Source organism: Haliotis asinina, chromosome 15 (genome assembly GCF_037392515.1).
Source record: "Haliotis asinina isolate JCU_RB_2024 chromosome 15, JCU_Hal_asi_v2, whole genome shotgun sequence".
In the NCBI taxonomy this organism is placed as follows: domain Eukaryota; kingdom Metazoa; phylum Mollusca; class Gastropoda; order Lepetellida; family Haliotidae; genus Haliotis; species Haliotis asinina.
In genome coordinates, this window is record NC_090294.1 from 35,201,758 (window position 1) to 35,218,220 (window position 16,463).

The 16,463-nt window shown below is 45.3% G+C and overlaps 1 protein-coding gene across 3 annotated transcripts in view; it reads right to left on the reverse strand.

Moving 5' to 3' along the window:
• Window positions 1-1,215: 1,215 nt before the first annotated feature.
• LOC137264890 (phospholipase DDHD2-like) overlaps window positions 1,216-16,463 on the reverse strand; it is a 35,554-nt gene continuing 20,306 nt past the window's right edge. For all 3 annotated transcript variants that reach the window (XM_067800246.1, XM_067800247.1, XM_067800245.1), the window contains one exon: window positions 1,216-3,133. In XM_067800246.1, coding sequence (XP_067656347.1) covers window positions 2,728-3,133 — 406 coding nt within the window. In that variant the 3' untranslated portion in view covers window positions 1,216-2,727. The remainder of the gene's footprint in view (window positions 3,134-16,463) is intronic.

Consider the following 16,463-nt stretch of genomic DNA (forward strand, 5'->3'; position numbering starts at 1 on the left):
AGATAAATCATAACGAACTGAGGTGACTTGCCCACTTGTGTCAACTTGTGTATGCAAGGGTTGTGGCCAAATACCACGTGGCTTACATTTACAGAGTGATGTACCTTGTAAGCCAAGGTATCGTGAGCTAGAATAAGGATAAGTTTAAATATTTGGAAATTTTAACTATAAATTGTATGTTATTATTACAGGATATTTATGTAGCGCACATGTCCATGCATGTAGGGCTTGCTCAAGGCGCTGGTACATGGTTCCCTTGATCATTGGATGTCAGTCTCAACGTCACATCGTATTATCAATCTCAACTCCCTGAGGAGTATACAACTCTTGCTGCCACTAGGCACATCGAGGTATTTGTTGTGGCACTCTCATCCTAATGAGGTTCCCAATTCACAGCTGGGTGGACTGGGACACATAGTCACAGTGCTTTGTCCAAGTTTACTGCACATTGCTGTACCCGCAACGAGGTGTATGCACGAATTCATGTGGCCACCATCTGGTCATACACCAACCAAGTTGTTGATATGCTTATCCTATCTCACGCGATGTATGTCCACCCAGTCTCCCCACTACTTTGATTTTGATCACAGTGGCTCCAAGAAGAATGTTCACTCTGAGGTAGTCACATGGAGCTTGCTGCAGGCTCAGCATGGGAATAGGGCCGTGTGCTTTAAAAGCACAGCCAGGCGAACATGGGTGTATGGACAAGAGAGACCTACAAGGAAAGTTCTAATTCATTCCACTCAGCATCAACTCAAAATAGAGAAGTGCAAATTGCAAGATCAAGTATTTAAATATACAATTTATAGTTAAAATTTCCAATTCTTTACAATTATTTCATCCTGTTATATTAAATCAAGATTTGCCCAGTAAAAAGTGAGGTATTCTAAAATAGTTGTTTCATTCAGTCTGACTAACTCTAACACTTTTTTCTTTTTTTCTGATTCTGAAATCATGATGACTAGTAAATCAAGATATAAGACAAATATACCCTTTATATGTGGATGTAATGGTACTTGCAAACGACTTGACGTATGGAATATCAACAGTGCAATCAACACATGGAACTCCGTAATTAGCAATCTTTCAACTGCCAGAGTTTGAAATTTGCCAAGTTGACATCTTAGTTATAACTTGACATATAACATTGTTTCTTTTTGGCTGTGACTAAAGAATGTAAAAGCAGTAGCAACAAAACAAAGAAACCCATCAAAATAAACAAAGATGTTTTATTAAGCTCTTAATGCAAGCAGGGAGAATACAGTCTTCCGTCCACAGATTTGACTGCTGACTGGTTTGAGACACTGACTGAACAAGAAGAATACATTCATGTTGCAGCATACTTGGCATCACATAGGTGTCGTGAAATCACACAGAACTTGTGATAACACATAATTAATCCTGAAGACCCTGGACATTCCACATATTCTGACAATGACAGGAGGATGCAAAACAAGGTGTTTGACTTGTTCCTGGGCCGATCCTAGAAATGTTACTTCAACATTTAGCTACACATTTTCAAACCACGTTTGTGTCCAATTTTTTTAAAAACTTCAAACACCAAAAAGCAGATATTTTCTGAAACTTGAAATATGATCATTGAAGCTTTTTCAGCTTTAGAATTTACAAGAAGAAACCTAAATAGAGCAAGACTGTATGTGATGTTGACAAAATATTGCACGTACACAGATTAAGAAATACAATTTTCAAAGAAAATATTCATGGAACCCGAATCAATTTTAAAGTCACTTGCTTAGAAGTGGCATCGCAAACTTCACCATGCCCAGTACTAACCACTAGGCATGCTAAACCTGCCCACAAACACCCAGATGTTTCTAACTGAGGACCTACTTGAGCTGTCAGCTAATTACGTTTTGTCTATACGGGAGAAACATTCTGGTTACATACAGATCAGTGTCATGCTTCTACTGCCCACTTACTCCAGGTAGTTACAATAGATAGGGAATATACAAATATATACAACAGTGGGTTACACCCATTTCAGAAAAATGTGTAGTTTGGCATATGTTTTTCATGACCCAGAGTGAGGTTGAAAACCCACAATGGAGGTTGTGAAGAGAGAGTAAGCTGATGCCTAGATACCAGGGCCTAGATTTTCAAATCTCTCTTAGTGCTACCATAGTCGTGCCATACATTAACATAAACTTAAGACTATTGTAGCGAAAAGAGAGCCTCCAAAATCTAGGTTCAGTGTTGTAAGTAAGGTCATAAACTAAGGCACACAACCTCTCTTTCAGTTTTCCTCCCAAACCCTGATATAACATTACTTACACCCACATTCATAAATATCAACTGCCACAATCTCAAATGTAATAATAATCTGAGACTTCCTACAAACAAGACTTTTTGGACCATTTTATTGAAAAGGCATGTTGTTACAGAGTAAATAAATGCAAATATGTCAAATGGGACACTCATTCAAATGTGAACTCCAACAGAAATGGTTAAAGCACTTGTTGATAGTGTAACAAATTAACTGAGCAGTTGAAAAAAAAACAAATAACATTTAACAAACAGTAGAAATAAATATGAGACGTGTCTTCTCAAACCGTGCCTCACTCACACAGATGGTCAGCAATGCGTAAGGATTCATACCACGCAGTCACTCATAACCTTCAATGTCATTTACATGTGTAAAATCACAACTGTACATTATGTAAAAGTAACTTTGTTCCAAAAATATCTGTACAGTGACTAGATGTTATATCATTGTCTAGGTGGCGACCGCATGAATCCACTCGTAGGGGGTGGACCTACCATCGGTGCTTGTTGCCCCTGGGGTGGGGATTGCATCGGGGACATCCCCATTGGGGGTGGTCCCTGCATGGCAGTGGGGGGTAGCATACTGGGGCTAGGGGAAGGACCTGGGGAGGGGTTTTGTACCCGGGAAAACGGACCTGGTGAGAACCCTGGGGGTGGTTGTCTAGGAAGTCCCTGGGGTGGTGACCCAAGGGGTGGTGGACCTGAGGGTACACTCATGGGAGGAGGTCCTAACGGTGGAGGACCTGCTGCTGCCCGTTGATGTGCTCCTTCAGGACCAGGCATCTGGGGTGCAATCCCAAATGGAGAGTACAGCTCCTTCAGGAACAGTAGCACTGTGTCTTCTGACTCCCTGGGGACAAGAAGACAAGGTAGTTACAATGATCTGTACAAATACACCATCAGCTGGGTTGGCAGTTGGTGAGTAACAATACTGGCAAAGTACTTACTTGATGACACCTTCTGTAATATATTAAGTAGTATAGGGAATGATAGTCCGAAAACACTTTTCAAAAACCCCCTCTAAAAAGCCTCATTTACTAAATGAGGCTTTGGTGGGACCATTAGCTCTTGCTATTATTGCCCCTACTACAAAGCTACGCCATCACGTTTACCGTGACTTGGCAGGCGGTAACACTGTGCCGTACGGTACGATCAATAATTCTTCTCTTACAAACCCCCTACCTGGCCCACCCCTCAAGTAGTACAAGTTAGGTTCGTCGGCTTTCATATCCACTTTATCTATGTTGTAAGTTTTGACCGACCATATAGGATCGGTGGCTCGCTTACGGCTATCACCCCTATGTCACGTTTACCTCGATGAAACAGTTTAACGTGAACCGCCTATGATCTCTTTGGTGTTCGTAATAAAGGCTTGTTGGGCTTTTTGTATCCCCTGTTCTATGTACTTTTTTTTCTCATCCTCGCTGATAGCAGACTTACGAGACTTGGACCGAATATCTTGTTTCATTCCGTTATATTTTGTGAGTTCAGATAGGATTGAACGAAACTCCTCTTCTGAGATCTTACTGTCAGAGAGTGCCGTGGAAATACGCTCACTAACTGTGTTCAGCTTTGCTTCGGCCAGAACCCTGATCTCATCGTGTTTCAATGCCTTACGATTAAGTCTGCGTGATACTAACTTAAGCGCCAACCCTACCAACCCTGTCACCCCAGCCGTTATTTCAATACCTAACACTATAGGTGCAGCCACGATGGTGGTTAACAACCCAACGCCTGCCGCCCCTAGTCCCATGCTGGTTGCCATAAGGGTAGTGTCAGCCCCGTCCACGATATTGAAAGCTCTATTGTACTTTTTACATAGAGCTTTCCGCGTGTCACGGTCTTGTTCTAGTTGGCGTTTCACATCACATAACTGCCTCAAGCGGAACCCATCTACGGTTTCCAACGTCTTCGCTACTTCCTCTACGACTGGGTACAGACCCATCCTATAATATATATTTTGAAAGATATTTTAATTGGGGTTCAGTTAATATTCTATCAATTAATTTGAAGTCTATAAGGTCTAGATTACTAGTCAGGGTAATAGGTGAGAGGCTAATAGAATTTCCTGTTGTAATAAAAACCCCACTGAGGTTTATTAAGCGGTTTATAGGACCCCCGTGGGTATCCTGTTGTATAACAATACGACAATATTTTTTTGTGTGTTCGTCAAACCAGTGTATTGACACCCCGGGTAAAATTTGGTGTACTCTTGATATGTTTTCATGTTGTAAAAACGTAAATAAGACTTCTATGATGAGTGTGAAAGGGGTGTATATATCAGGCCTTAAGTTAGCAGGATAATTGCTAAATGTTAATTTATTTTTTACTTCACTCCTTAACCTATTTTTTTCGGTATTACTAGTTCCTATGGCTATACTATCCGGAATGAAATCCCCGGGCCAGATGCCGTTGTTCCTAATCTTAGCGATAGTCCTATGTTCGTTTAATGTGATATAAGGTGAGGTGAGTGTTAAGTTGATCAGCCATTTGGGCTCTTTTAAATCTGGTAACGGCACCCGTCTGTACACGTTGTCTTTGAAGTGTAGGATGTATAATTCATCTTCCTCACCAGGTTGATCGAATCCCTCCGTGTCTCCTAGGTCGTTAAGCGTAGTGTTGGGATGATGACTAGTCATTATTATAATATTATTATATAATTTCCAACAGGTTTTCTGTTAATAATTCAGGGATTAAATTCATACCAATAAAGTGTATGTTGTTAGGTAGGAAGATCTTGGTTAGTGATATCTTGTTTTCCACGATCACGTTGACACCCTGCAGACTGGTGTTGGAGCCGGCACCCACCCGCACGTAAACGTTGCAAACTTGATCCTTGTGCCGTTTCTCCCACCCTAGTTTGACCCCCTTCACGATCTCGACGTTACCCCCCGATGGTTCCCCTAGGTAGACTTTGATGATCAGTGTTGTGTTTGATGGTATACCATCTAGTATCTTGACCACGCCTTCGAATTCAGACACCAACTGTAATGCCACGTTTTGTATACCCGTTTTACTCGATAGCATGTGGAGTGGTGAATTGCTGATTGGGCTGACGACTACGCTACGTCTCTGAGTTGGGACGTAAGCCACGAGCAGGAATCCATCGTTCACGACTTTGTTTAGGTAGTGGTCTTTGTTATCAGTGAACACGTAGGGGGAGAAGAGCTTAATATTGAGAAACCAGTAGTTGCCGTAATCGGTTAACAACACCCACTTGTCATCTTCAGTGAAGACGAGCTTATATGGCCGGTTCTTTTTGATGGTAGTTCTCTCAACATCGTCTAAGTCGAACAGTTTACCTCCGAACGATGGGTATATTCTCCAGTTGTCATCTCCGGTGTTGACGAGGGCGTACTTAGTGTTGACTGTTGCTCCTGTGGTATCTACTACATCGCTTAGGGCTCCACCGGAGGAGACTTCAACGCGTTTGTAAATGTTGTTTTTCAGTTGCAAGGCGTACGTTTTACCATCTACTCCGGGAGCGTCGAAACCACGCGTGTCTCCGAGGTCGGAGATCCCGATATTGACGCATTTTTTCACTCCGGGTCCTTGTGCGCTGGTCATGTTACATGAAGTGTTAAGCTGAGGTATCCTATATTTACAGGATTATGATTTATATCTAACACCGATATTGTCAGCTCAGGTATGTTGCCCTGGGTTAATCTCTTATACTGCCGTGGTGAAAATGACTCGGTTCTACCGTCGTTGAATTTCTCAGTTTTCACCGGCACTGCTCTCAGTATAGTGGAAGGGTGGCCTCCTTGAATGTTATACGTTGTGCTCACCTGACCGAGATGAATGTATAGCTCTCGGTACGGTACTAGGTCGGGTAACTTCGTGCCTGTGACGGTTGTTGTTGGTTTTATCTCGTCAGGAGACATACCGAGCATCCTTGCTAATGGTCGGCCGAGCCTCAAAGGGTTTATTCCATTGTTGATTAACACCACTGTACCGTTTGAGTCGTTCATCTTGAGTTCGGCTCCCAGGGGTTTGAAGACCTCGTCGTTTAGAGAGCACACGCTGTAGTAGCCGTCAGTTATCTGGCTGCGAGTTCCACTGACGAACAGCTTATTGTTGCTGTTATTAATGTTAGTCCATTGTGGTAGGTAGGTGATATCGCAGAGTGCGACTTCGAGTTGGCCTGACGTGTTATCGATCGCGTGCGTCAGCTGAACGGCCTCACCGCTCGTTATTCCTGGAAGTGTTATGTACATATTATAATATATGAATTATAAATTATAATATGGATTTAACACACTTGAAAATCGTGGTGAATGCAGATGGTACGGGGTTTAAAACAACCTTTATTGATATCTTTGAAAAGTATGTCGTGTCCGTTAATAACGCGCAGGCGGTGGTAAACTGGAATCAAAACCCAATGCAGTTTTGGCAGAACCAACTCAACTTTGCTGTGTGGTGTGCGACGACAGGGTCGGGTGTGAAATCAGACTACGGTATAGACGAACTGAGTAAGGCGGTTATTTTGTTTCATATTTATTATCAAACGAGACGAATATTGAAGGAAATAAGTGCTCCTCTTCCCCAAGATAAAGCGTGGAGTATGACGAATAACCCCTATGATAGACGCGCTTATGAACGTATTTGTGGGGAGTTTGAGATTCCAACGAATAAAGACTTTCGCCTTCCTGGTGTGAACCATGGTCTCGGTATAGTTCTCGTGTACTTCTACAGGTCCGGAACATATTATGCCAGTTCTAAAGATGGTTCATACAACCCAAACCGTCATACATTTACAGGCCCCACAACGAATGAAAAGATCCATGTCAGCTGTATAAAGCAAATCAGTCCTGATGCAGCCACAGCCTGGACTAAAATGATCTCAAAAACATCGAAAGAATTCACTCGTGCTGGTACAATACGCTTGAACGACTCGATTCGAACGTACGTGTGGGCGCTGTTGGGTGCGCAGTCGATGACGCGTTCCAACATCCTCGGTAAGGGAACTGCTTACGACGCTCAGACACAATTCGTTTCCAACGTTGAGGATGCTATCAATTCTCCAGTTGATCTCCCGAGGGCCATCGAACGCTACCAAAACGTGTTAGAATACGCCAGATCGAAAGTCAATTACGTATTCGGCGTGGGGTTGTACATGGCTCCGAGTGATATGCAACTGAGAATAAAAAAAGTGGTGGGTTATAACAACGAAATAGTCATAGCCACGAAGGATCAAAAGTTGGGTATCAACCCCGATATTAACACCCCACATATCCCACACACCCAACCACGTGAAACGGGTATAGTTGCGCCACCCCCGGAGTCTAAAGTTCATGTGCCCCCCACACACCCCCACATGTATATGGGGGTACCCCCCTATCAGCAGCATATTGATAATAAAACAGCCTTAGTGGTTGGTGGGGTAACTTTGGGACTTATTTGGTTAAAGATTTCTTAGCCGCTACGTACACCAGACCCGCCACGGCGACGATGGCTGCCCACAGGTTTTGACTGAGCCACATGGCAGTTTTAGACAGAGCGCTCAACAACCACGAGACGATGCTACCCAGGATGCCGGGGAGGGCTTCGGCGGCTTTACCAGCCAGTTTAGCTAGGCCTTCCCCGAGTTTTTTAATCCAGTCTTTAACACCCCCACCGCCACTTGGAGTTCCGCCGCCTCCTGTAGACCCAACAGGGGTACCTCCTGTTAGTGACACCACCAGGGTTGATATGATAAAACCCAATGCAGTCAGAATGCTGACGATGGTGATCCCTTGCTCCCGGAACAATATCCGAATCCTGTCTGCTAACGTGGTGTCTCGGTGGAGGACTTGATTGATGGTTTCCCGTATACGGCTGACCTGGGATCTAAGCTTTTCTTTGTAGCCGGACGCTGTCTCCAACCAGGTCTGCCTTTCATCTTCCAAATTACGTATTCGTTCCTCGATGGTGGTTTTCATAGACTCGTCCTCAGTTTCACCGAGTTTTTTCTTTTCATAGGCGATGTGGTCGTCTATCTCACTTATTTTGGCTGTGCTTTTCCAGAGCTGACCACGAATGGTTTGCATCAACAGGTCCAACCCCCTCAGTTCCCGAACGGTAAATTCGAGCCCCGGGAAGGGCTCGTTCTCGTAGTCGGCCAACATCTTTTTAATATCATAAGTCATGTTTTGATCTGATGTGGCGTCCCTGATGCCTTCCAGACCTTGAACTAACTTCGGAGGATACTGCTTAGGTCGCGCGCCACCGTAATCTATGAAACCTAGTTCATCTTGGACCAACTGACTTCCATGTTTACCAGCTAATGTTGATAAAGCAAGCGGTTCTCTAGTGCGTTTATTCATGAGATCGATCTCCGGGCGAGACTTCAAACGCAGCGTGCCATTGCTGAGGGTAAAATCGGAATAGTTCCTTCCCAACGGCTTGAGTTTGGATTTATTTTCAACTGCGTTGTAATAATCGTCGACGGCGCCTTTAAGGAGCTCGTCACCTTGCGAGAATGAGGTCTCCTGGTCATCATTGAATGCCTGGGCACTATCGTCCCACATATCATCCATAGGTATGTCTTCATCCATTAGTATTAAAAATATATTTCTTTTATATAACAATGTACGGTAGAAAATTAGATCCTTTCAGAAGATTGAGAGAGCCATTAGGTGCCAGAGCCGTGCGACAGTCGGTGACCATCACCAATAATCCCAGCAAGATAGACCAGAATCAAACTCTGCTGGTTAGATTTCCAAACCTTGGTGAGAATGACCTCATTGTACCAGGCACTGTTCGACTGGCGTTCAATATCACGTTGACCTCCGACAACGACAAACGCGAGCTAGTGCGGAACGTGGGTCGAGCTATCATCAAGAAAACGACCGTCAAGATCAGCGGTAACGAGGTGCTGAGCATCGACGACAGCGACGTGTTTCACTGCTACAAGGATCTCTGGAAAAGCGAGAGAGAACGAGTCAATGATGTGTACCAGGGTATCAGTAAATCAACCCGGGCGCGTATAGGGTACGTCTTCACGACAGACCAGCAAGACAAGCTATCGGACGGTGAAAAGGCCATCGCTCTAGCATACGGAAATCGATTCTGCGTGCCGCTCGACTTCGAGTTGCTCACGGGACACGCGCCGTTTTACCAGGCCGCGCTGGGTGATAGGCTTGAATACGAGCTCACGTTTAACGACTATAGCAAAGTAGTGCGTACGCCGAACGGTGATGAGGCCAGTTATGCCATAGACAACATCTCTCTGGAGTTCGACATGGTCACTAGCCCGGAGCTGGCCAGGCAGGTTCGAAGTCAGTACTCTGGGAAGATGGCTATCCTATACGATCGCGTACTGAGACATAGATCAGTCGTGCGAGATAAGAGCGACACTGTGTGGAATATCAACCTGAACGTGCCGGCGCGATCGATGAAAGGTATCCTGGTCGTCCCCGTGGAGGATTATGATCCATTCCGGAGGGACAGCGAGAAGTTTTTCAACCCCGAGATTGAAAAGGTGGAAGTTACCATCGAGGGCGTGCCCAACCAGCTGTTCAGTCATGGTATGAGGCCACACCAGCAGTGGGATGAGATAAAAAAGCTACCAGTGGGGGATTACATAACAAAGGACCTGGACCTCGGCTCCGTGCAGATCGGTGAATACCTGACCACCAAGTATGCCCTATGGTTGGACATGCGATCCACGGATGATGATAAACTGCACGGTAGCGGGCGCCGTATAGATAACGGCAGCGAAGGGATAACCATCCAGATTAATAAGAAGGCTCAAACCGCTGGTAAGTTGAAATTATATCTGTACGTTATTATGGACGCGCAACTTAATATAGACAATGGGAGATTCGTGCAAGCCATCTACTGATGGGGGAGACCCCCTGGGGTTACCCACTGACCCACACTGCGCTATCATATGCGGGCAGACTGGCTGTGGGAAGACCGTTTTCGTGTTGGATATGTTGGAGGGTTACTACAAGGATGTGTTCGATAACATCGTTATCATGTGCCCTACTCTGAGCATGAATAAAACGTACGCGCGACCTTGGGTGATGACGGACCCGGACGTACACAAAATCGACCCTGGAACACGCCTGCAGGACTGGTTGAAAGCTCTTCACGAGAAATTTAAAGGGGAACCGACGCTGTTTATACTGGACGACTGCAGCGCTAATCGTGAGATAACAAAAAAGAGAGACATGCTATCGTACCTGGCCTTCTCCGGCCGGCATGCAAATCACAGCGTCTGGGTGCTAACGCAGAAGTTCAACTCGGTGTTGAAAGACCTCAGGGAGCAGACGCGATGGGTGGCCTTATTTCACTGCAAGGATAGGGATTCGTTTGAGGAGTGTTTGAGAGAGAACGATGTGATGAGTAAATTAGAACGGGAACGGGTGAAGAAACAGCTCGCTGAAACTAAACACGCTAAGCTCGTTCTAAAGACCGACCAACCAGTAGCATATATAGTATGCTAAGCAAAGCTAAGCAAAAGCTAAGCAAAGCTAAGCAAAGCTAAGCAAAGCTAAGCAAAGCTAAGCATATAGCTATGATATTTGAAGTATTTGTCGTGTGCAACTTAACTTTCATTTCTCTGTGTTTTGTCTGCATCGGGTATTATATAGTTAAAACTAAATCTTACTTGTTATATTATAAGATGGAGTGTGAGGAATTGCTCGAACAGTTGGTACCTGGGGGTACCCCCAGTGGGGGTGTGGGGGATTCCCCCATGCGAGAGAAACTGGTGGCGTTGGCTGTTGGTGGCAAAGCCAAACATTACTTTGGAGACTACACTCCGGATAAAATTCACAAAATGTCAGCCGAAGAAATCGATAAGCTGTACGCTAGATACGAGTCCCGGCTCGGAGCAGAAATGACAAAGACAATAGGATCGGCTATGACCCAGATATACACCGGTATTGTATCACACTTCCTTCCCATTCCACCAGAGCGCCGACTTTACCTGTGGGAGGACCTCGAGAAAGACCCTTTTATCGAACACGCCGTGAGCTCTATCAGCTGCGGGTTGTACCACAAATATGGTATGTTGTTGGCTCCAGTGACGGCGGCGATTATCACGGCAAAACATTGTCAATTTGAGAGAAAGAATAATAATAATAGTATAGATGTCCGAGGTGACGGAACCAGTGAGTCCCGAGGTGACGGTGGAGACCCCAGTGGAGGAGACCCCACCCCCAACAGTGACGGTGGAGACCACTTCAACAGTAACCAGACAGAAGAATCCTAAGAGAGTAGCTGCCGGTAAAAAACGGTGGTGTAACCAACATAAAGTGACCAACCCAACCCGACTGTTGTTGGCTGTAGGTGTAACTGCTGCCTTGGCTATCTCGTGGTTATACGTGGGGGTACCCTCCCACAGTGAGCCACCACCCAACAGTGAGGTAACCCCCAACAGTGGGGGTGTGGGGGTATCCCCCACCGTCGACCCGCATATCATGTTATAATTTTAATATTTTATATCATATACATAATGTCTGAGGGGAAAACGTTCGTCAACGACGCATACCACGCCACAGTGGTAGCCAGTCTAGCCGTAGGGTACGCTCGGTTGACTAAAATGGTGCTTAAACAACCAACTATCAAGCTAGATTTCAACCTGCAGGATATGGGTATGCTCATAATGAACCTTGGTATGGCGATGGCCACAAAAGACATCCTAGTAAAACAAGGAATAATACCTGATAATATAATGAAATAAATATAGGGATGGCCACGATAGCTATGATGGTCGGTGGGGCGTTAGTGAATGCCCTGGCATTTTCCGGGAGTAATTACCTCTTCTCGAAACTACGAGATGATCACGCGGCTGAAATACAGGAAGAAAGGAAGCGACACGATCTCGCTACTGAGAAATTACAAAGAGCACAGGCCGAGTACGCTAAAAAACGCCTCCAGAGGATCGATTTTATTAACGAACAACTCACGCGTGAAAACCATGCCGTTCAAACATTCAACGATGTTGATGAAGCAATGAAAGAATACTATCTACTAACTGGTAAACAATTGGAACCGCTCAATAAACCCACACTCGCTCAGTACTACACACCATCCAAGGGACAAATGAATCGTGAACTGGGCTTCATAGTGTTGGGTATAGCAGCTACTGCGTTGGTTGCAAAGCAATTAAACTAAAATACCTATATAAGTAAACATGAGACCCGCTCCATACCGATGCGAATACATACTTATGGGGAAGACCGAGGCCTGTGGTAGGAAATGCAGGAATCAGGGGTTCTGTTGTTTCCATATGGGAAGTCCTAACTACACGTGTTCTGTGTGTGGTATCGGGGTTAAAGGGCACTACTGTCTATGTAAAGCTCACGGAGCGAACGTAGTCAGACATCAACTCATATACGAGAATAAAAAAGGCTACATAAAAGAACGTAGGCGACTGCTCAAGATAGCCACTTAAGAGTTACCTCCCCTTACTGTGAACCAATTAGACATTAGTTTTCTTAGGTGTAAACACGATGTCTACTGTGCGCGAGCTCAAGCGGGTCGCAAAGCAGAGAGGTGTGATCGGGTATTCTAGAATGCGGAAGCCAGCATTGTTGAGATTACTAGGTTTAGAAGTCCCTCCTACGGTAAAACAGTTAAAAGCTCAAGCGAAACAGCTTGGACACACGGGTTATTCACACCTGGGGAGAGCCGGGTTAACCGCATTGTTATCACATGCCCCCGTACCCACTGTAAAACAACTGAAAGTCGAGGCACACGATTTGGGTTTAGGCGGGTATTCCCGTATGAGAAAACCACAGCTTGTAGAATTATTACGACAGAATAGAGCTGTTGACCTGCAGTTCGTTCGCACTGAGCGCGCCGTAGGCAACTATTTGAGAGGTTGGCGCATGCTCGTCGATAGAAACATAGACATTACAGATATCAAGCCTCTGATAGCTGATAAGGTCAACCAGGAACTAAATAATCTAGGAAGTATCAAGTTTCAGATCACAGTGAAAATGTCGCTCGATAAGGAGGGCACCACAGGGGTCACTGAGTATGTTCAACCTTACTTCCGAGGCAAACAAGAGGTCGTCACACATGCAGAGACCATTGACGCATCAATCGATAATAGTTTTCAGCAGATACGAGAATACCTAGAACGCTACACGCACATGGGGTCCGGGTGGGCTGTGGATAAAATCGATAACGTCTATCTAGACATAGCTAACTACGTGCCGTTCAGAGGTGGGTCATACCTAGCCTTGTCTCCCTACTATAAGAACAAACAAGCCATAGTAAACGTTAAGAATAGAGGAAACGATTGCCTGAGGTTAGCTATCAGGTCAGCCTTATTTCCAGCTGCCACTAATCCGAACAGGCCTTCTAATTATCCACAGGACGATGGGCTCAACTGGGATGGTATAGATGAACCCACCCCAATATCCCAGATCACTAAAGTAGAAAAACAGAATAATCTAGCTATAAATGTCTTTGGGCACGAAGGTAACACAACAATAGTACACAGGGTCAGCCCGGTGAAGGATCGCCAAGTTATTAATTTATTCATGATCCAGCGAGGTGAAACGTATCACTACACGTGGATAAAAAATCTCAGCCGGTTGTTGCACGACCAGTCGAAACACGTTGGGGAAAAACACTTTTGTGTACGATGCCTACACGGTTTCAGTCGGGCCGATTTATTAGAATCCCACAGGGAGGATTGCCAAGGTGTGGGGCAGACGGCCATACGAGTCGACATGCCTAAAGAAGGTGAAAATATCCTAAAATTCGACAATCACAAGAATCAAATGTCTGTGCCTTATATCATATACGCCGACTTCGAAGCCTTGGTGGTAGGGGAATCATCCCCCAGTGGGAGTTTCACCCACAAGACACAAGAGCATATAGCCTGCGGTTTTGGATACATCGTCGTCCGTTGTGACGGGGAAACGAAAGCTCCGGTAGTGTATAGGGGTCCTGACGCGGCTGAAAGGTTTCTAAAGTGTTTGCAGGAGGAAGAAAAAATTATTAGGAATGCATTGTATAGAATCGCTCCCATGCGTATGACCCGAGCCGACAGGCTAGCTCACGCTAGTAGCACTAACTGTCACGTGTGTGACTCACCGCTTAACGGTGATTCGGTGAGAGATCACTGTCACATAACTGGTAAGTATAGAGGCGCCGCTCACAGCGCGTGCAACCTCAAGCTTAAAATCAACCCTAAGACAATAAACATCCCCGTTGTCTTTCACAACTTGAGAGGGTACGACTCACACTTGATCATGCAGGCCATCGCGAAAATCGATGGTAATATATCGTGCATCCCCAACAACATGGAGAGATACATCTCCTTCAGCTTAAACGGACTTAGGTTCATTGACTCGTTTCAGTTCCTCCTGTCGTCACTCGACAGTCTGGTCAAGGCCAACAATACCTTCCCTATCACCGATCGATACACAGACGCCGAGACTAGACCCCTGCTTATGAGGAAGGGTGTGTACCCATATGAGTACATGGATAGTTGGGTCAAGTTCACCGAGACCAGACTACCTCCTATCGACTGCTTTTATAGCAAGCTGAATGAGGCGTCCGTCTCACGAGACGATTACTCGCACGCGATTAACGTATGGAATAAACTGGGTTGTAAGAACCTGGGCGATTATCACGACCTGTACTTGAGGACAGATGTACTGCTGTTAGCCGACGTGTTCGAGACGTTTCGGCGGACATGTTTCAAGCAGTATAAACTCGACCCCGCATGGTATTACACCAGCCCAGGTCTGTCGTGGGACGCCTTGCTTAAAAAGACCGGAGTTAATTTAGAATTGCTCACAGATTACGACATGCACCTATTCATTGAGAAAGGCTTGCGAGGTGGGATTTCCATGGCATCCAAACGATACGCTAAAGCAAATAATCAATACGTGAAAGGTTACGATCCTAACAAACCAACCAATCACATTCTCTACCTCGACGCAAATAACCTGTACGGCTGGGCCATGAGCCAGTATCTACCTACAGGGGGATTCGAATGGGTACCCCACGTTGATGTTATGAGCATTGCACCAGATTCGAACAAAGGTTATATCCTCGAGGTTGACTTAGAGTATCCCAAGGCATTACACGCATCGCACAACAGCTATCCCCTTGCACCCGAACGTATGAGGGTTAACCCAGACTGGATGTCTGAGTACCAACATAACTTGTCAGGTGGTCGTGTGACAGACGTTGAAAAACTCGTGCCTAACTTAATGAATAAGACCAAGTACATCGTTCACTATCGCAACCTACAGCTGTACCTGTCGTTGGGTATGAGGCTGGCCAAAATACACAGGGTGCTCATGTTTGACCAGAGCCCATGGATGGAGCCCTACATCAGAATGAACACAGACCTACGAAAAAAAGCCACCAGTGATTTCGAGAAAAATCTCTACAAGCTCATGAACAACTCGGTGTTTGGTAAGACTATGGAGAACCTGAGGAAACGCGTGACCGTGAAGCTGGTTAGATCTAGTGAGGAAGACAAGCTCAGGAAATTGATAGCCAGTCCGGCATTCAACCGTAGCAAGATATTCACAGACGACCTGGCTGCCCTACACATGAAGAAAAGCCACATAAAATTCAACCGACCTGTTTACGTGGGGATGAGCATCCTCGATTTATCCAAACACCTGATGTACGACTTTTACTACAACGAGCTCAAGAAACAATACGGCGACAGGTGTGAAGTGCTGTACACTGACACGGATTCCCTGCTGATGGAGATTCGAACCGAGGACGTGTACGAGGACATGAAAAAACACATCGATTTATACGACACCAGCGACTACCCTAAGACCCATGCCATGCACAGTACGGTAAATAAAAAGGTCCTAGGTAAGATGAAGGACGAGTGTGCTGGCACGCCCATAGCCGAGTACATAGGTTTGAGGCCAAAGATGTACTCCATACTGAAAGCCGACAATAGCGAGATCCGGAAGGCAAAGGGGGTTAAGAAGTATGTGGTGAAACAACACATCAAACACGCCAGATTCAAGGAAGCCCTGTTCAAGACCCGTACCTTTAGGCATAAAATGAACACACTTAGAAGTGATGGGCACAAGATATACGGACTGACTATAAACAAGACGTCCCTATCGCCTATGGACACGAAACGTTGGATAGCTATTGATGGGATAAACACATACGCGTATGGACATGAAAAAATTTGAGTCTATTTACTACAGCCCGCGTGGGTACTGGAAAGGAGCTAGCGCAGTAGA